Source organism: Panulirus ornatus, chromosome 69 (genome assembly GCF_036320965.1).
Source record: "Panulirus ornatus isolate Po-2019 chromosome 69, ASM3632096v1, whole genome shotgun sequence".
Lineage (NCBI taxonomy): Eukaryota > Metazoa > Arthropoda > Malacostraca > Decapoda > Palinuridae > Panulirus > Panulirus ornatus.
Window position 1 is genome coordinate 9,367,082 of NC_092292.1, and position 21,899 is coordinate 9,388,980.

At 41.5% G+C, this 21,899-nt stretch overlaps 1 protein-coding gene across 2 annotated transcripts in view; it reads right to left on the reverse strand.

Annotated features, from left to right (window-relative positions):
• Positions 1-21,899, reverse strand: part of LOC139747652 (deoxynucleoside triphosphate triphosphohydrolase SAMHD1-like) — a 204,699-nt gene that overhangs the window by 124,313 nt on the left and 58,487 nt on the right. For both annotated transcript variants that reach the window (XM_071660219.1, XM_071660217.1), the window contains exons 5-6: positions 5,882-6,060; positions 5,721-5,777 (exon numbers count right to left, since the gene is read on the reverse strand). In XM_071660219.1, coding sequence (XP_071516320.1) covers positions 5,721-5,777; positions 5,882-5,952 — 128 coding nt within the window. In that variant the 5' untranslated portion in view covers positions 5,953-6,060. The remainder of the gene's footprint in view (positions 1-5,720; positions 5,778-5,881; positions 6,061-21,899) is intronic.

A 21,899-nucleotide genomic window follows, 5' to 3' on the forward strand; every position in this document is an offset into this window, starting at 1 on the left:
TAGGATTCATTTCCTTGTATTGATACTGCTTAATCATTCCCTCCACTCCTCCTGAAATACTCTCCTTTCATCTTCAATCACAAATACTTCTGTAAGCATCTTTTTTTATGCCAAGAATTCCCAGTCCCTGGGGACAGGGGAAAAAATAATACTGCCACATATATCCCCAGATATATCCTTAACCATCAAATCATCCACCTTTGCATCGTCATCCTATACTTCAAAACTGTTAAAGCACTCACTCAGCTTCTTCCAAAATATATTCTTTTCACCTTCACATCTCTTACATACACTGTGTATGAACCACTTTTTAAACCATATATTCTAAATTCACTCTCTCAGCACATTATCAAACAAGCTTTCTGTATTCTCATTTACACAAGGGGAAGAAATGCAAATGAGTGGGAGATGTATAAAAGAAAGAGGCAGGAGGTCAAGAGAAAGGTGCAAGTGGTGCAAAAGAGGGCAAAGGAGAGTTGGGGTGAGAGAGTATCATTAAATTTTAGGGAGAATAAAAAGATGTTTTGGAAGGAGGTAAATAAAGTACTTAAGACAAGGGAGCAAATGGGAAATTCAGTGAAGGGGGCTAATGGGGAGGTGATAACAAGTAGTGGTGATGTGAGAAGGAGATGGAGTGAGTATTTTGAAGGTCTGTTGAATGTGTTTGATGACAGAGTTGCAGATATAGGGTGTTTTAGTCGAGGCGGTGTGCAAAGTGAGAGGGTTAGGGAAAATGATTTGGTAAACAGAGAAGAGGTAATAAAAGCTTTGCGGAAGATTAAAGCCGGCAAGGCAGCAGGTTTGGATGGTATTGCAGAGAAATTTATTAAAAAAGGGGGTGACTGTATTGATGACTGGTTGGTAAGGTTATTTAATGTATGTATGATTCATGGTGAGGTGCCTGAGGACTGGTGGAATGCATGTATAGTGCCATTGTGCAGAGGCAAAGGGGATAAAAGTGAGTGCTCAAATTACAGAGGTATAAGTTTGTTGAGTATTCCTGGGAAATTATATGGGAGGGTATTGATTGAGAGGGTGAAGGCATGTACAGAGGATCAGATTGGGGAAGAGCAGTTTGGTTTCAGAAATGGTAGAGGATGTGTGGATCAGGTGTTTGCTTTGAAGAATGTATGTGAGAAATACTTAGAAAAGCAAATGGATTTGTATGTAGCATTTATCGATCTGGAGAAGGCATATGATAGAGTTGATAGAGATGCTCTGTGGAAGATATTAAGAATATATGGTGTGGGAGGCAAGTTGTTAGAAGCAGTGAAAAGTTTTTATCGAGGATGTAAGGCATGTGTACGTGTAGGAAAAGAGGAAAGTGATTGGTTCTCAGTGAATGTAGGTTTGCGGCAGGGGTGTGTGATGTCTCCATGGTTGTTAAATTTGTTTATGGATGGGGTTGTTAGGGAGGTGAATGCAAGAGTTTTGGAAAGAGGGGCAAGTATGCAGTCTGTTGTGGATGAGAGAGCTTGGGAAGTGAGTCAGTTGTTGTTCACTGATGATACAGTGCTGGTGGCTGATTCATGTGAGAAACTGCAGAAGCTGGTGACTGAGTTTGGTAAAGTGTGTGAAAGAAGAAAGTTGAGAGTAAATGTGAATAATAGCAAGGTTAATAGGTACAGTCAAGTCAAATCGGAGGTAAGTTTGAATGGAGGAAAACTGGAGGAAGTAAAGTCAAATCGGAGGTAAGTTTGAATGGAGGAAAAGTGGAGGAAGTAAAGTCAAATCGGAGGTAAGTTTGAATGGAGGAAAAGTGGAGGAAGTAAAGTGTTTTAGATATCTGGGAGTGGATCTGGCAGCGGATGGAACCATGGAAGCGGAAGTGAATCATACGGTGGGGGAGGGGGCGAAAATTCTGTGAGCCTTGAAGAATGTTTGGAAGTCGAGAACATTATCTCGGAAAGCAAAAATGGGTATCTTTGAAGGAATAGTGGTTCCAACAATGTTGTATGGTTGTAAGGCATGTGCTATGGATAGAGTTGTGTGCAGGAGGGTGGATGTGCTGGAAATGAGATGTTTGAGGACAATATGTGGCGTGAGGTGGTTTGATCGAGTAAGTAATAATAGGGTACGAGAGATGTGTGGAAATAAAAAGAGTATGGTTGAGAGAGCAGAAGAGGGTGTTTTGAAATGGTTTGGTCACATTGAGAGAATGAGTGAGGAAAGATTGACAAAGAGGATATATGTGTCAGGGGTGGAGGGAACGAGAAGAAGCGTGAGACCAAATTGGAGGTGGAAAGATGGAGTGAAAAAGATTTTGAGTGATTGGGGCCTGAACATGCAGGAGGGTGAAAGGCATGCAAGGAATAGAGTGAATTGGAACGATGTGGTATACCGGGGTCGACGTGCTATCAATGGATTGAACCAGGGCATGTGAAGCGTATGGGGTAAACCATGGAAAGTTCTGTGGGGCCTGGATGTGGAAAGGGAGCTATGGTTTCGGTGCATTATTGCATGACAGCTAAAGACTGAGTGTGAGCGAATGTGGCCTTTGTTGTCTTTTCCTAGCGCTACATTGCACACATGAGGGGGGAGGGGGTTGCTATTCCATGTGTGGCGAGGTGGCGATGGGCATAAATAAAGGCAGACAGTATGAATTATGTACATGTGTATATAGGAAAGGATCATAATTTTGCGCATGATCAAGATATTCCTATGAGTCCATGGGGAAAATGAAACACGAAAAGTTCCCAAGTGCACTTTCATGTAATAATCACATGTTTACCAAATGGCGTCCTAGCTTCGTCTCTTCGATGTATATCAACTGACTGTTATATTTCTCTCTTGTGTCTCCCCTGATGATGTGATTATTACACGAAAGTGCACTTGGGAACTTTTCGTGTTTCATTTTCCCCGTGGACTCATAGGAACATGTGTATATATGTATATGTCTGTGTGTGTATATGTATGTATACATTGAGATGTATAGGTATGTATATTTGCGAGTGTGGACGTGTATGTATATACATGTGTATGTGGGTGGGTTGGGCCATTCTTTCGTCTGTTTCCTTGCGCTACCACGCTAACGCGGGAGACAGCGACAAAGCAAAATATATATAATATATATCTCCTGCATGTTGTAGAAGGCAACTAAGAAAAGTGGGAACAGGGTGTATGAAAATCTTACCCTTCTATATTACTTTCCAAAAGAAGGAACAGAGGAAAGAACCACACAGGACTTTTTTCCTGTACAGTTCAGTTATCTGTTCTGGATACTAACTCATGTAGAAAATGGTGAGCAAGTATGAAAAATGATCCTGATCGTCATTCTTCTCAGTACACAAGTTGACAGGTTTCCCCCATTCATTTAAGTAAGGAAGCCGTAGTCCCCTAATTATTCACCCAATCAGCACAAAACTCATCCTTGCACTCGGATCCCATGTCAGGATTCAGTCCACTACATCTAAACTGTCAATATGCTCAATCTGCTCCTTCCACATCTTTTTTAACCCATGTATTCAAGATATCCAACTCAACAAGTTTTCACCACTATTATTTACGCTGTGGACTCCGTCCCTTAAGTATGTCACACTCACTACATAACCCGCCCTTACCCTCAGGTCTCTTAACACTAGGATTCAGTCCTTTTCATCAGAAGCAGCAAAGCACTTCCACAGCACCTCCCAAAATAAACTCCCTTCTATTTTCTCACATATACTTATTTATGCATGCATCTTTATTCAACCCAATCACTGTTTTTCTCTGCTCTATGCAACAGTCAATCTTCATCCCCCATAACACTAGATTCCAGAAATTTTTAATTCACTGAGCCAGGCTACTACTTTCTGTCCTCAAAGATTCTGCACCACAACCAGGTGGGGAATGTCATCAGAATGCATTTTTCTATTAACTGTGTGGTTAAGAGATATGGTTTGTAAAACAATGAAATTAAAATTGAGGAAATGCTGACACTCAAAACACCTTTAACACCATGATCAAGCAAGTGATCATTTTACATCAATGATAATAAAAAAGTGTTCCAATTCCTGTACTAACTGTAACTTCATCTACTCCTGTACTGTGAACTCTCAAATCCCAGAACCAAGGAGAAGCAGTGAACTATGAATAAAAGCACCATATGTGAAAAAAAAATATGGAAATGCAAAGTAAAGACTTACACTATAACTATATTGGCAGGATGAATGAATTTTCCTCTGAGGTAATGGTAACCCACATTGGCCTCTGTGACCAGCTAGAATGCCTATATTCTCTGCAGCAAGATTTGTTATTCATATCATCCTGTAGATCAATGTCCCCCTCTCCAAAGCTCATTCTCAGTTATCAAAGCTACCTTGTAATATACCAGAAGACAGCAAATCAAAAAAAAGAATGGACCTTTGCATAGTCTTCATGATATCAGTTAAAAGATATTTTGAAATGTGGACATGTATACTTGTATCACATGGGATCTGTGTTCCTGTTTTAAGAAAAGGGGCAGGCAAGAGTGCAATTAAGAAATCTAATATAATATGGAATTCAATAATGATGAGGTATACATCTTTTATCACATGGTTCAGATCTTAAACGATTAAACCTCACATCAATTCTCACTCAATGAGAAACGATTTAGGTAAGGTTCTGGATGGGGTACTAAGCAAATGAAGTGAAACTTAAAATGTGAATATGTCTGTTATGTATTACTTGTGTAAATCTTGTCTTTGAGAAACTAACCACTCAAATTTTTTCCATATCATCCTGTATAGGTGAAAAATTATAAAAACCTAGCCAGTGCGAGTTGCATATCTTTATATCAAGTATTTCATGATGTGCTGTGTTACATTTACTTGATTCATGCAGAGTTTTGATTATTTATCTACGAACAAAACATAAACATGTACTTATGTACACACACACAGAAAATGATACAATATCCATTCCATATGGAAAGGGTATAATGATCCAATAATATAAGAGAAGCACTTACTAGCATATACTGTAGTCTTACAGGAATTCACTAAATTTAAGCTCCAAGAAAAATACAAATTTGCCTAAATCATCCACAGAAATATGATTGCATTTCTCTTACAGATATGCATATTTCAGAAGTCTTACATTCCAGAATCAGGACAGTCAGAACACTATCCACATGTCCTTTGCAGTACATTAGAGGTAACTAAAAGGGGTAGAAGCAAGGGGCTAGAAATCCTCCTTTCCTGAATCATCTTTTCTTGAAATACAGCAAGGATTTTTCCTTGAATGCTCAGAAGCCTGCTCCAGATGTTAACTCACAATGGCAGAAAAGACAAGTAGAAACATAAGAAAAAATAAATGCACTTCTAAGAGTGGTCTCCCACTGTCTTTCATACTGAACCTCATAGTGCTGTTGTATCCATTACTATCTCTTTTCTTGATTTCTTACCCTTAGAATATTTGGCATCAAATATATTGTGTGACTAATCATTCTATTCATATATTTTCTCAACTAAGCAAAAGGAAATAACAACTGCTTAAAAGTACACTAAACCAGCATGCCATATTCTTCAGTAAATGTTTATCAATTTGGGTAATATCTAACAAGTAATGTATAAAAATACAAGTTAATGAAACTAATAAGGAATATAAAGCCTCTCTCTGTATTTTGGCTCTGGTAATATAAAGTGGTTGAATAATAAAGTGATGATATAAAAAATCTGATTAAATAAAGGGAAAGATGAAATGCCATGCAATTAATAAAATCTACTCCATATAAGCAATCTTCAATATTTAAGACTTACCCATCTTTACCCCGATACCGAATATGTTTATCTGCATACAAAAATGCATCCACCAACCTGTAAAAACAAAAAATATCAAATAAATATTCAGCTGAAATTTACAAAGGAAATAGTATTCAGTTATTCATATATGGAGCACACACCATAATCCCTCCTCTTACATTAACTCGATAGTTTTGGCAACTCGATGCTGATAGGCTGTTCTATGGAGCACACGTCTTGCATGGAACATGTCATAGAGATTATCACATTCTTTGTCTCGTATACATATCTGAAGGCCTTCTCCCTCCACATCAATCACACGAGAGAACTTTACAATGCGATGATAGTCAAATGTTACCTGCAGAATCAAAGAAATATTTTTGAAACCTTGATATCATCAAAGAAACGAATAAAACAAAACACTCGGAACAATTACTGGATGCTTGAACATATACCCATCATCTACATAACAAAAAACGTCCAAGTCAGTCCCACTTCAGCGTGCTCAGCACCCAGTTCTTTGCAAAAGCTCCAGCATACCATCCAAACCAATCACTAACCACCTGAAGAAATCAAACGTCTTTTTTTTCTATGATAGCTGAGACAGCATAGGCAGTTGAGGCCCTAATCAAGGCCATCCCATTAACGCTAGAGACTGAGTGTGAACAAATGTGGCCTTATTTGTCTGTTTTCCTGGCACTACCTTGATGAAGCAGAGGGTAGCAATGCTGTTTCCCATAGGGCGGGGCAGTGCCAGAAATGGATGAAGGCAAGCATGAATATGTATATGTATATATGCATATGTCTGAGTATACATATGTATATGTATGTATATACATGTATATACATGTATATATATATGTATGTATATGTGCATGTATGGGCATTTCCTTGTGCTACCTCGCTAACGCAGGAGACTGCGACAAAGCACAATAATAATAATAATGGGCATTTATGTGTATGTGAGTGGATGGGCCATCGAGGTAGCATCAGGAAAACAGACAAAAAAGGCCAAACTCATTCACTCTGTCTCTAGCTGTCATGTGTACTGCACTGAAACCACAGCTCCTTTTCCTCCTCCAGGCCCTACGAAACTTTCCATGGTTTACCCCAAACATTTAACATGCCCTGATTCAGTCCAAAGACAGCATGTCAACTCCAGTATACCACATCGTTCCAATTCACTCTATTCCTTGCAAGCCCCACACCCTCCTGTATGTTCAGGCCCTGATCACTCAAAATCTTTTTCACTCCATCCTCCCACCTCCTATTTGGTCTCCCACTTCTCCTTGTTCCCTCTACCTCTAACACATATATCCTCTTTGTCAACCTTCCCTCACTCATTCTCTCCATGTGACCAAACCATTTCAATACACCCTCTTCTGCTCTCTCAACCACACTCTTTTTATCATCACACATCTCTCTTACCCTTTCATTACTTACTCGATCAAACCACCTCACACCACATACAGTCCTCAAACATTTCATTTCCAACACATCCACCCTCCTCCGTACAACCTTATGTATAGTCCATGCCTCATAACCATATAACATTGCTGGAACTACCATTCTTTCAAACATGCCCATTTTTGCACTCCGAGATATAGTTCTCTCCTTCCACACATTCTTCATCTCTATCAGAACCTTCAGCCCCTTCCCCACCCTGTGACACACTTCTGCTTCCATGGTTCCATTCGCTGTTAAGTCCACTCCCAAATATCTAAAACAATCAACTTCCTCCAAGTTTTCTCCATTCAAACTTGCATCTTAATTAACTTTTCCATCAACTTCTAATTAACCCAATAACCTTGCTCTTATTCACATTTACTCTCAACTTTCTCCTTTCACACACTTTTCCAAACTCAGTCACCAACTTCTGCAGTTTCTCACTCAAATCAGCCACTAGAGCTGTATCATCAGCGAACTACAACTGACTCACTTCCCAGGCCCTCTTATCCTCAACAGACTCCATACTCACCCCTCTCTCCAAAACCCTTGCATTTACCTCCCTAACCACCCCATCCATAAAGAGGACAAGAGCCAAGGAAGAAGTAGCACTACTCCTGAAGCACAAGTTATGGGAGTATGTGATAGAGTGTAAGAAAGTAAATTCTAGTTTGATGTGGGTAAAACTGAAAGTGAAGGGAGAGAGATGGCTGATTATTGGTGCTTATGTACCTGTTCATGAGAGGAAAGATCATGAGAGGCAAGTGTTTTGGGAGCAGTTGAGTGTGTCAGCTGCTTTGATGCACGAGACCGGGCTTTAGTAATGGATGATTTAAATGCAAAGGTGAGTAATGTGGCAGTTGAGGCTATAATTGATGCACTGTGCTGAGAGGGTCACCTGGAAGGATGTCTCATCACTATCTCGAAGAGGCAGTGAAGATTTGTAGAGGTTTTCAAAAAAGAAGAGAAAATGTTGGAGAGAAGAGAGTAGCAAGAATAAGTGAGTTTGGAAAGGAGACTTGTGTGAGGAAGTACCAGGAGAGACTGAGTGTAGAATGGCAAAAGGTGAGAGCAAATGATGTGAGGGGAGTGGGTGAGGAATGTGACATATTTAGGGAAGCAGTGATGGCTTGTACAAAAGATGCATGTGGCATGAGAAAGGTGGGAGGTGGGAAGATTAAAAAGGGTAGTGAGTGGTGGGTGAAGAAGTAAAGTTGTTAGTGAGAGAGAAAAGAGAGGCATCTGGATGATACTTGCAAGGATGGAGTGCAAATGACTGGCAGATGTATAAAAGAGAGTGGCAGGATGTCAAGAGAAAGGTGAAAGGGTTGAAAAAGAGGGCAAATGAAAGTTGGGGTGAGAGGGTATCATTAAACTTTAGAGAGAATAAAAGGATGTTTTGGAGGGAGGTAAATAAAGTGTACAAGAAAAGAACAAAGGGAACATCGGTGAAGGAGTCAAGTGGGGAAATAATAACAGGAAGTGATGAAGTAAGAAGATGGAGTGAGTATTTTGAAGGTTTGTTGAATGTGCTTGATGACAGAGTGGCAGATACAGTGTTTTGGTCGGGGTGGTGTGCAAAGTTAGAGGATCAGAGAAAATGGTTTGGTTAAGAAAGAAGAGGCAGTGAAAGCTTTGCAGAAGAAGAAATCCGGCAAGTGGCTCCAGAACATAACCTTGGGTATACCACTGGTGACCTCAACCAATTTTGAGGTTTCCTTGACATGAGTCCTTTGTTCCCTTCCATGAAGATAATGTTCTCTCCACTGAAATGGTCTCCTCCTTATTTCTACTGGGAAATCCATCTTCTTAAGTTACCTACTGTGTGGTACAATGCTAGTGCTTTCTGTTAGTCATTACACAAACAGTCTTCCAAGCCTTCTTTTTTATTCAAAAATGATTTCACTGTCTTATAGAAATGTCAGAGGTTCTATACAAATATTCTCCCTCCCCTGACAACATGCTGAAAGTCACTGAGGTAGTTTCCCTTTCATATTTGTTTGTTTATTTTCTGATTATCTTTCATGGTAATAAACGAATGATGCTTATCTGGGAGGCTAGGCTGTAGTTCAACACATCATACCAGTCTCTATACTTAAAGATGTGCATGATGTTTACCCTCTTCCATTCCCTTAGCACTTTACATTTCCCCAGGTGGTTCGAAAAGTGTATCTGCACTTATTGTAAGCTACTTATTTATTATACTTAGTCACTGTCTCCCGCGTTAGCAAGGTAGCGCAAGGAAACAGATGAAAGAATGGCCAAACCCACCCACATACACATTCATATACATAAATGCCTACGCATACACATATACATACCTATACATTTCAATGTATTTCTATCTATTCATTCTATTATATTTAGTTGCTGTCTCTTGCATTAGAGAGGTAGTGCAAGGAAGCAGATGAAAGAGTAGCCAAACACATGTATATACATAAATGCCGACATATGCACATATACATACCTATACATTTCAACATTTATAATTATATTCTATATGTATTTATCATACTCTGTCGCTGTCTCCCGCATTAGTGAGGTAGCGCAAGGAAACAGACGAAAGAATGTCCCAACCCATCCACATGCATATGTATATATACACACGTCCACACATGCACATATATATATACCTATACATTTCAAAATATACATATGTAAACATACACAGACATATACATATATATACATACACAGACATATACATATATATTCATTCCCATCACCATTCTGCCACATATGAAATGACAACCCCCCTCCCCCCGCACACGCACGAGGTAGCGCTAGGAAAAGACAACAAAGGCCACATTCGTTCACACTCAGTCTCCAGCTGTCATGTACAATACACCAAAACCACAGCTCCCTTTCCGCATCCAAGCCCCACAAAACTTTCCCTGGTTTACCCTAGATGCTTCACATCACCTGGTTCAATCCACTGACAGCACTTCGACCCCAGTATACCTCATCCTTCCAATTCACTCTATCCCTTGCAGGCCTTTCACCCTCCTGCAGGTTCAGATCCCGATCGCTCAAAATCTTTTTCATTCCATCCTTCTACTTCCAATTTGGTCTCCCACTTCTCATTCTCTCCACCTCTGACACATATATTCTCTTTGTCAATCTTTCCTCACTAATTCTCTCCTTGCGACCAAACTATTTCAAAACACCCTCTCCTGCTCTCTCAACCACACTCTTTTTATTACCACAAATCTCTCTTACCCTTTCATTACTTACTTGATCAAACCACCTCACACCACATATTGTCCTCAAACATCTCATCTCCAACACATCCACCCTCCTTCACACAACCCTGTCCACAGCCCATGGCTCGCAATCACATAACATTGTTGGAACCACTATTCCTTCAAACATACCCTTTTTTGCTTTCCGAGATAATGTTCTCGCCTTCCACACATTTTTCAATGCTCCCAGAACTTTCGCCTCCCTCCCCACCCTGTGACTCACTTCCACTTCCATGGTTCCATCCGCTGCCAAATCCATTCCCAGATATCTAAAACACTTCACTTCCTCCAGTTTTTCTCCACTCAAACTTACTTCCCAATTGGCTTGTCCCCTTAATGTGACCTTAATAACCTTGTGTACCTAATAACCTTGCTCTTATTCACATTTACTCTCAACTCTCTTCTTTCACACATTTTACAAAATTCAATCACCAGCTTCTACAGTTTCTCACCCGAATCAGCCACCGATGCTGTATCACCAGCAAACAACAACTGACTCACTTCTCAAGCCCCCTCATCCACAACAGACTGCATACTTGCCCCTCTCTCCAAAATTCTTACATTCAGCTCCCTAACAACCCCATCCATAAACAAATTAAACAACTATGGACACATCACGCACCTCTGCCACAAACCAACATTCACTGAGAACCAATCACTTTCCTCTCTACCTACTCGTACACATGGCTTACATCCTCGATAAAAACTTTTCGCTGCTTCTAGCAACTAGCTTCCCACACCATACATTCTTAATACCTTCCACAAAGCATCTCTATCAACTCTATCATATGCCTTCTCCAGATCCATAATGCTACTTACAAATCCATTTGTTTTTCTAAGTATTTCTCACATACATTCTTCAAAGCAAACTCCTGATCCACGCATCCTCTACCATTTCTGAAACCACACTGCTCTTCCCCAATCTGATGCTCTGTACATGCCTTCACCCTCTCAATCAATACCCTCCCATATAATTTCCCAGGAATACTCAACAAACTTATACCTCTGTAATTTGAGCACTCACCTTTATCCCCTTTGCCTTTGTAAAATGGCACTATGCATGCATTCCGCCAATCTTCAGGCACTTCACCATAAGCCATATATACATTCAATATCATTCCCAACCAGCCAACAACACAGTCATCCCCCTTTTTTAATAAATTCCACTGCAATACCATCCAAACCCGCCGCCTTGCTGGCTTTCATCTTCCGCAAAGCTTTCACTACCTTTTCCCTGTTTACCAAATCATTCTCCCTAATAACCCTCTCATTTCACACAACCTCGACCAAAACACCTTACATCTGCCACTATATCATCTAACACATTCAACAAACCTTCAAAATACTCACTCAATCTCCTTCTCATATCACCATTACTTGTTATTACCTCTCCATTAGCCCCCTTCACTGATGTTCCCATTTATTATCTTGTCTTACGCACTTTATATACCTCCTTCCAGAACATCTTTTTATGCTTCCTAAGATTCAATGATACTCTCTCACCCCAACTCTCATTTGCCCTCTTTTTCACCTCTTGCACCTTTCTCTTGACCTCCTGCCTCTTTGTTTTACACATCTCCCAGTCATTTGCACTATTTCCCTGCAAAAATCATCCAAATGCCTCTCTCTTCTCTTTCACTAATAATCTTACTTCATCCCACCACTCACTACCCTTTCTAATCTGCCTACCTCCCACGCTTCTCATGCAACAAGCATCTTTTGTGCAAGCCATCACTGCTTCACTAATACATCCAATTCCTTCCCCACTCCCCTTACATCCTTTGGTCTCACCTTTTTCCATTCTGCACTCAGTCTCTCTTGGTACTTCCTCACACAAGTCTCCTTCCCAAGCTCACTTACCCTTACCACTCTATTCACCCCAACATTCTCGCTTCTTTCTGAAAACCTCTATAAATCTTCACCTTCACCTCCACAAGATAATGATTAGACATCCCTCCAGTTGCACCCTCTCAGCACATTAACATCCAAAAGTCTCTCTTTCACATGCCTATCAATTAATACATAATCCAATAAAGCTCTCTGGCCATCTCTCCTGTCTTACATACATAAACTTATGTATATCTCTCTTTTCACCCCAACACCCTGGGGTGTCTAAATGTGTGTGGATGTAACCAAGATGTGAAAAAAGGAGAGATAGGTAGTATGTTTGAGGAAAGGAACCTGGATGTTTTGGCTCTGAGTGAAACAGAGCTCAAGGGTAAAGGGGAAGAGTGGTTTGGGAATGTCTTGGGAGTAAAGTCAGGGGTTAGTGAGAGGACAAGAGCAAGGGAAGGAGTAGCAGTACTCCTGAAACAGGAGTTGTGGGAGTATGTGATAGAATGTAAGAAAGTAAATTCTCGATTAATATGGGTAAAACTGAAAGTTGATGGAGAGAGATGGGTGATTATTGGTGCATATGCACCTGGGCATAGAAAGAACATGAGAGGCAAGTGTTTTGGGAGCAGCTGAATGAGTGTGTTAGTGGTTTTGATGCACGAGACCGGGTTTTGGTGATGGGTGATTTGAATGCAAAGGTGAGTAATGTGGCAGTTGAGGGAATAATTGGTATACATGAGGTGTTCAGTGTTGTAAATGGAAATGGTGAAGAGCTTGTAGATTTATGTGCTGAAAAAGGACTGGTGATTGGGAATACCTGGTTTAAAAAGCGAGATATACATAAGTATACGTATGTAAGTAGGAGAGATGGCCAGAGACCATTATTGGATTACGTGTTAATTGACAGGCACGCGAAAGAGAGGCTTTTGGATGTTAATGTGCTGAGAGGTGCAACTGGAGGGATGTCTGATCATTATCTTGTGGAGGCTAAGGTGAAGATTTGTATGGGTTTTCAGAAAAGAAGAGTGAATGTTGGGGTGAAGAGGGTGGTGAGAGTAAGTGAGCTTGGGAAGGAGACTTGTGTGAGGAAGTACCAGGAGAGACTGAGTACAGAATGGAAAAAGGTGAGAACAATGGAAGTAAGGGGAGTGGGGGAGGAATGGGATGTATTTAGGGAATCAGTGATGGATTGCACAAAAGATGCTTGTGGCATGAGAAGAGTGGGAGGTGGGTTGATTAGAAAGGGTAGTGAGTGGTGGGATGAAGAAGTAAGATTATTAGTGAAAGAGAAGAGAGAGGCATTTGGATGATTTTTGCAGGGAAAAAATGCAATTGAGTGGGAGATGTATAAAAGAAAGAGACAGGAAGTCAAGAGAAAGGTGCAAGAGGTGAAAAAGAGGGCAAATGAGAGTTGGGGTGAGAGAGTATCATTAAATTTTAGGGAGAATAAAAAGATGTTCTGGAAGGAGGTAAATAAAGTGCGTAAGAGAAGGGAGCAAATGGGAACTTCAGTGAAGGGCGCAAATGGGGAGGTAATAACAAGTAGTGGTGATGTGAGAAAGAGATGGAGTGAGTATTTTGAAGGTTTGTTGAATGTGTTTGATGACAGAGTGGCAGATATAGGGTGTTTTGGTCGAGGTGGTGTGCAAAGTGAGAGGGTTAGGGAAAATGATTTGGTAAACAGAGAAGAGGTAGTAAAAGCTTTGCGGAAGATGAAAGCCGGCAAGGCAGCAGGTTTGGATGGTATTGCAGTGGAATTTATTTAAAAAGGGGGTGACTGTATTACTGACTGGTTGGTAAGGTTATCTAATGTATGTATGACTCATGGTGAGGTGCCTGAGGATTGGCGGAATGCGTGCATAGTGCCACTGTACAAAGGCAAAGGGGATAAGAGTGAGTGCTCAAATTTCAGAGGTATAAGTTTGTTGAGTATTCCTGGTAAATCATATGGGAGGGTATTGATTGAGAGGGTGAAGGCATGTACAGAGCATCAGATTGAGGAAGAGCAGTGTGGTTTCAGAAGTGGTAGAGGATGTGTGGATCAGGTGTTTGCTTTGAAGAATGTATGTGAGAAATACTTAGAAAAGCAAATGGATTTGTATGTAGCATTTATGGATCTGGAGAAGGCATATGATAGAGTTGATAGAGATGCTCTGTGGAAGGTATTAAGAATACATGGTGTGGGAGGCAAGTTGTTAGAAGCAGTGAAAAGTTTTTATCGAGGTTGTAAGGCATGTGTACGTGTAGGAAGAGAGGAAAGTGATTGGTTCTCAGTGAATGTAGGTTTGCGGCACGGGTGTGTGATGTCTCCATGGTTGTTTAATTTGTTTATGGATGGGGTTGTTAGGGAGGTGAATGCAAGAGTTTTGGAAAGAGGGGCAAGTATGAAGTCTGTTGTGGATGAGAGAGCTTGGGAAGTGGGTCAGTTGTTGTTCGCTGATGATACAGCGCTGGTGGCTGATTAACATGAGAAACTGCAGAAGCTGGTGACTGAGTTAGGTAAAGTGTGTGAAAGAAGAAAGTTAAGAGTAAATGTGAATAAGAGCAAGGTTATTAGGTACAGTAGGGTTGAGGGTCAAGTCAATTGGGAGATAAGTTTGAATGGAGAAAAACTGGAGGAAGTAAAGTGTTTTAGATATCTGGGAGTGGATCTGGCAGCGGATGGAACCATGGAAGCGGAAGTGGATCATAGGGTGGGGGAGTGGGCGAAAATCCTGGGAGCCTTGAAGAATGTGTGGAAGTCGAGAACATTATCTCGGAAAGCAAAAATGGGTATGTTTGAAGGAATAGTGGTTCCAACAATTTTGTATGGTTGCGAGGCGTGGGCTATGGATAGAGTTGTGCGCAGGAGGTTGGATGTGCTGGAAATGAGATGTTTGAGGACAATGTGTGGTGTGAGGTGGTTTGATCGAGTAAGTAACGTAAGGGTAAGAGAGATGTGTGGAAATAAAAAGAGCGTGGTTGAGAGAGCAGAAGAGGGTGATTTGGGAATGGTTAGGGCACATGGAGAGAATGAGTGAGGAAAGATTGACCAAGAGGATATATGTGTCAGAGGTGGAGGGAACGAGGAGAAGTGGGAGACCAAATTGGAGGTGGAAAGATGGAGTGAAAAAGATTTTGTGTGATCGGGGCCTGAACATGCAGGAGGGTGAAAGGAGGGCAAGGAATAGAGTGAATTGGATCGATGTGGTATACCGGGGTTGATGTGCTGTTAGTGGATTGAATCAGGGCATGTGATGCGTCTGGGGTAAACCATGGAAAGCTGTGTAGGTATGTATATTTGTGTGTGTGGACGTGTATGTATATACATGTGTATGGGGGTGGTTTGGGCCATTTCTTTCGTCTGTTTCCTTGCGCTACCTCGCAAACGCGGGAGACAGTGACAAAGCAAAAAAAAAGAAAAAAATCTCTCTTTTTAAATCAGGTATTCCCAATCACCAGTCCTTTTTAGCACACAAATCCACAAGCTTTTCACCATTTCCATTTACAACACTGAACACCCCATGTACACCAATTATTCCCTCAACTGCTACATTACTCACCTTTGCATTCAAATTACCAATCACTATAACCCAGACTCATGCATCAAAACTGCTAACACATTCACTCAGCTGCTCCCAAGACACTTGCCTCTCATGATCTTTCTTCTCATGCCCAGGTGCATAGGCACTAATGCACTAATAATCACCCATCTCTCTCTATCCACTTTCAGTTTTATCCATATCAATCTAGAATCTACCTTCTTACACTCTATCACATACTCTCACAACTGTTTCAGGAGTAGTGCCACTCCTTCCCTTGCTCTTGTCCTCTCACCAACCCCAGGCTTTACTCCCAAAACATTCCCAAACCACTCTTCCTCTTTACCCTTGAGCTTCGTTTCACTCGGAGCCAAAACATCCATGTTCCCTTCCTCAAACATACTACCTATCTCTCCTTTTTTCTCATCTTGGTTACATCCACACATATTTAGGCACCCCAATCTGAGCCTTCCAGGAGGATGAGCACTCCCTGCGTGACTCCTTCTTCTGTTTCCCCTTTTAGAAAGTTAAAATACAAAGAGGGGAGGGTATCTAGCCCCCCACTCCCATCCCCTTTAGTCGCCTTCTATGACACGTGGGGAATTTGTGGGAAGTTTTCTTTCTCCCCTATCCCCAGGGATATCTCCCCTATCCCCAGGGATAGGGGAGATATATATACATACATATACATACATAGATATGCACATATATACACATGTACATATTCATACTTACTGCCTTCATCCATTCCCGTCACCACCCTGCCAGACATGATATAGTAGCCCCTCCCTCTGCGCAAGAGGCAATGTTAGGAAAAGAAAACAAAGGCCTCATTCTTTCACACTCAGTCTCGAGCTGTCATGTATAATGCACCAAAACCGTAGCTCCCTTTCCACATCCAGGCCCCACAAAACTTTCCATGGTTTACCCCAGACACTTCATATGCCCTGATTTAATCCATTGACAGCACGTCGACCTAAGTACACCACATTGTACAAGGAAGGGAGGGTTTCTAGCCCCCAACTCCCATACCCCTTTAGTCGCCTTCTACAACACATGGGGACCACATGGGAAGTATTCTTTCTCCCATATCCCCAGGGATATCTCCCCTCTCCCCATGGATAGGGGAGATATATACATACATATACATACATAGGTATACACATATATACACATGTACATATTCATACTTACTGCCTTCATCCATTCCTGTCACCACCCTGCCACACATAATATAGCAATCCCTCCCCCTGCACGAGAGGTAGCGCTAGGAAAAGACAACAAAGGCCACATTCGTTCACACTCAGTCTCGAGCTCTCATGTATAATGCACCGGAACCATACCTTCCTTTCCACATCCAGGCCCCACAAAACTTTCCGTGGTTTACTCCAAACAATTCACATGCCCTGATTTAATCCAATGACAGCACGTCGACTCAAGCACACCACATCGTTCCAATTCACTTTATTCCTCACACATCTTTCACCCTGCTGCATGTTCAGGCCCCAATTGCTCAAAATCATTTTCACTCCATCTTTCCACCTCCAATTTGGTCTCCCACTTCTCCTCATTCCTTCTACCTCTGTCACATATATCCTTTTGTCAATTTTTCCTCACTCATTCTCTCCATGTGACCAAACCATTTCAATGCACCCTCTTCTGCTCTCTCAACCACACTCTTTTTATTACCACACATCTCTCTTACCCTTTCATTACTTACTCGATCAAACCACATCACACCACACATTGTCCTCAAACATCTCATTTCCAACACATCCACCCTCCTCTGCACAACCCCACGCCTCACAACCATATAACATTGTTGGAACCACTACTCCTTCAAACATACCCAGTTTTGCTCTCCGAGATAACGTTCTCGCCTTCAATACTCCCATTCTTCAATACTCCCAGAACCTTTGCCTCCGCCCCACCCTGTGACTCACTTCCACTTCCATGGTTCCATCCGCTGCTAAATCCACTCCCAGATATCTAAAACACTTCACTTCCTCCAGTTTTTCTCCATTCAGACTTACCTCCCAATCAACTTCTCCCTCAACACTACTGAACCTAATAATCTTGCTCTTATTCACATTTACTCTCAGCTTTCTTCTTTCACACACTTTACCAGACTCAGTCACCAGCTTCTGCAGTTTCTCACTCGAATTAGCCACCAGCGCTGTATCATCAGCAAACAACTGACTCACTTCCGACGCCCTCTCATCCACAACAGACTGCATACTTGTCCCTCTCTCCAAAACTCTTGCATTTACCTACCTAACAACCCCATCCATAAACAAATTAAACAACCTTGGAGACATCACACACCCCTGCCGCAAACCGACATTCACAGGGAACAAATCGCTTTCCCCTCTTCTTACTCGTACATATGCCTTACATCCTCGATAAAAACTTTTCACTGCTTCTTGCAAATTACCCTCCACATCATATGTTCTTAATACCTTCCACATAACATCTCTATCAACTCTATCATATGCCTTCTCCAGATCCATAAGTGCTACATACAAATCCATTTGTTTTTCTAAGTATATCTTATATACATTCTTCAAAGCAAACATCTGCTCCACAAATCCTCTACCACTTCTGAAACCACACTGCTCTCACCCCAACTTTCATTTGCCCTCCTTTTCAGCCCTTGCACCTTTCTCTTGACATCCTGCCACTCTCTTTTATATATCTTCCAGTCATTTGCACTACTCTCCTGAAAGTATCATCCAAATGTCTCTTTTCTCTTTCACTAACAACTTTACTTCTTCACCCCACCACTCACTATCCTTTCTAATCTACCCACCTCCCGTCTTTCTCATTCAACATGCATCTCTTGCGCAAGCCATCACTGCTTCCCTAAATACATCCCATTCCTCACCCACTCCACTCATGTCATTTGCCATTCCACACTCAATCTCTCTGGGTACTCCCTTAAACAAGTCTCCTTTCCAAGCTCACTTACTCTCACCGCTCTCTACTTCAGAACATTCTCTTCTCCTTTTTGAAAACCTTGACAAATCTTCACCTTTGCCTCCACAAGATAGTGCAAGGCAAGAACCTTATCTTGGAGAGCAAAAATGGGTATGTTTGAAAGAATAGTGGTCCCACCAATGTTATATGGTTGTGAGGAATAGGCATTAGATAGGGTTGTGCGGAGGAGGGTGGATGTGTTGGAAATGAGATGTTTCAAGACAATATGTGTGTGAAGTGGTTTGATCGAGTAAGTAATGAAAGGGTAAGAGAGACGAGTGGTAATAAAAAAAGTGTGGTTGAGAGAGCAAAAGAGGGTGTATTTAATTGGTTAGGTCACATGGAGAGAATGAGTGAGGAAAGATTGACAAAGAGGATATATGTGTTAGAAGTGGAGGGAAAAAGGAGATGTGGAAGACCAAATTGGAGGTGAAAGGATGGAGTGAAAAAGAGTTCGAGCAATCAGGACCTGAATATGCAGGAGGGTGAAAGGCATGCAAGTAATGGTTTACCCCAGACGCTTCACATGCCCTGGTTCAATCCATTGACAGCACGTCAACCCCGGTATACCACATCGTTCCAAGTCAATCTATTCCTTGCATGCCTTTCACCCTTCTGCATGTTCAGGCCCCGATCACTCAAAATCTTTTTCATTCCATCTTTCCACCTCCAATTTGGTCTCCCACTTCTCCTCATTCCCTCCACCTCTGACACATATATCCTCTTGGTCAATCTTTCCTCACTCATTCTCTCCATGTGACTGAACCATTTCAAAACACCCTCTCCTGCTCTCTCAACCACACTCTTTTTATTACCACACATCTCTCTTACCCTTTCCTTACTTATTCGGTCAAACCACCTCACAAAACATACTGTCTTCAATCATCTCATTTCCAGCATATCCAACTTCCCCTGCACAACTCTATCCATAGCCCACGCCTTGCAACATTATATCATTGTTGGAATCACTATTCCTTCAAACATACCCATTTTTGCTTACTAAGATAACGTTCTCGACTTCCACATATTCTTCAATGCTCCCAGAACTTTCGCCCCCTCCCCCACCCTATGATTCACTTCCGCTTCCATGGTTCCATCCACTGCCAAATCCACTTTCAGATATCTAAAACACTTCACTTCCTCCAGTTTTTCTCCATTCAAACTTACCTCCTAATTGACTTGACCCTCAACGCTACTGTACCTAATAACCTTGCTCTTATTCACATTTACTCTCAACTTTCTTCTTTCACAAACTTTACCAAACTCAGTCACCAACTTCTGCAGTTTCTCGTCCGAATCAGCCACCAGCATTGTATGATCAGTGTACAACAACTGACTCACTTCCAAGCTCTCTAATCCACAACAGACTGCATGTTTTCCCCTCTTTCCAAAACTCTCGCATTCACCTCCGTCACAACCCCATCCATGGACAAATTAAACAACCATGGAGACATCACCCCTGCCACAAACCTACATTCACTGAGAACCAATCACTTTCCTCTCTTGCTACACACACACATGCCTTACATCCTCAATAAAAACTTTTCACTACTTCTAACAACTTGCCTCCCACATCATATATTCTTAATACCTTCCACATAGCATCTCTATCAACTGTATCATATGCCTTCTCCAGATCCATTAATGCTACATACAAATCCATTTGCTTCTCTAAGTATTTCTCACATACATTCTTCAAAGCAAACACCTGATCCACACATACTCTACCACTTCTAAAACCACACTGCTCTTCCCCAATCTGATACCCTGTACAGGCCTTCACCCTCTCAATCAATACCCTCCCAAATAATTTCCCAGGAATACTCAACAAACTTATACCTCTGTAATTTGAGCACTCACTTTTATCCCCTTTGCCTTTGCACAACGGCACTATGCAAGCATTCCACCAATCCTCAGGCACCTCACCATGAGTCATATATACATGAAATAACCTAACCAACCAGACAACAATACAGTCACCCCCTTTTTTAACAAATTCCACTGCAATATATATACAACTCATTGTTTCTATTTTCCAAAAGAAGGAACAGAGAAGGGGGCCACATGAGGATATTCCCTCAAAGGCCCAGTCCTTTCTTCTTAACGCTATCTCGCTAACAAGGGAAATGGCGAATGGTAATATGCTGATGATGATGGTATACATATATATAAATATATGTGAATGTTGGGGTGAAGAGGGTGGTGAGAGTAAGTGAGCTTGGGAAGGAGACTTGTGTGAGGAAGTACCAGGAGAGACTGAGTACAGAATGGAAAAAGGTGAGAACAATGGAAGTAAGGGGAGTGGGGGAGGAATGGGATGTATTTAGGGAATCAGTGATGGATTGCGCAAAAGATGCTTGTGGCATGAGAAGAGTGGGAGGTGGGCTGATTAGAAAGGGTAGTGAGTGGTGGGATGAAGAAGTAAGATTATTAGTGAAAGAGAAGAGAGAGGCATTTGGACGATTTTTGCAGGGAAAAAATGCAATTGAGTGGGAGATGTATAAAAGAAAGAGAGAGGAGGTCAAGAGAAAGGTGCAAGAGGTGAACAAGAGGGCAAATGAGAGTTGGGGTGAGAGATTATCATTAAATTTTAGGGAGAATAAAAAGATGTTCTGGAAGGAGGTAAATAAAGTGCGTAAGACAGGGAGCAAATGGGAACTTCAGTGAAGGGCGCAAATGGGGAGGTGATAACAAGTAGTGGTGATGTGAGAAGGAGATGGAGTGAGTATTTTGAAGGTTTGTTGAATGTGTTTGATGATAGAGTGGCATATATAGGGTGTTTTGGTCGAGGTGGTGTGCAAAGTGAGAGGGTTAGGGAAAATGATTTGGTAAACAGATAAGAGGTAGTAAAAGCTTTACGGAAGATGAAAGCCGGCAAGGCAGCAGGGTTGGATGGTACTGCAGTGGAATCTATTAAAAAAGGGGGTGACCGTATTGTTCACTGGTTGGTAAGGTTATTTAATGTATGTATGACTCATGGTGAGGTGCCTGAGGATTGCCGGAATGCGTGCATAGTGCCATTGTACAAAGGCAAAGGGGATAAGAGTGAGTGCTCAAATTTGAGAGGTATAAGTTTGTTGAGTATTCCTGGTAAATTATATGGGAGGGTGAAGGCATGTACAGAGCATCAGATTGGGGAAGAGCACTGTGGTTTCAGAAGTGGTAGAGGATGTGTG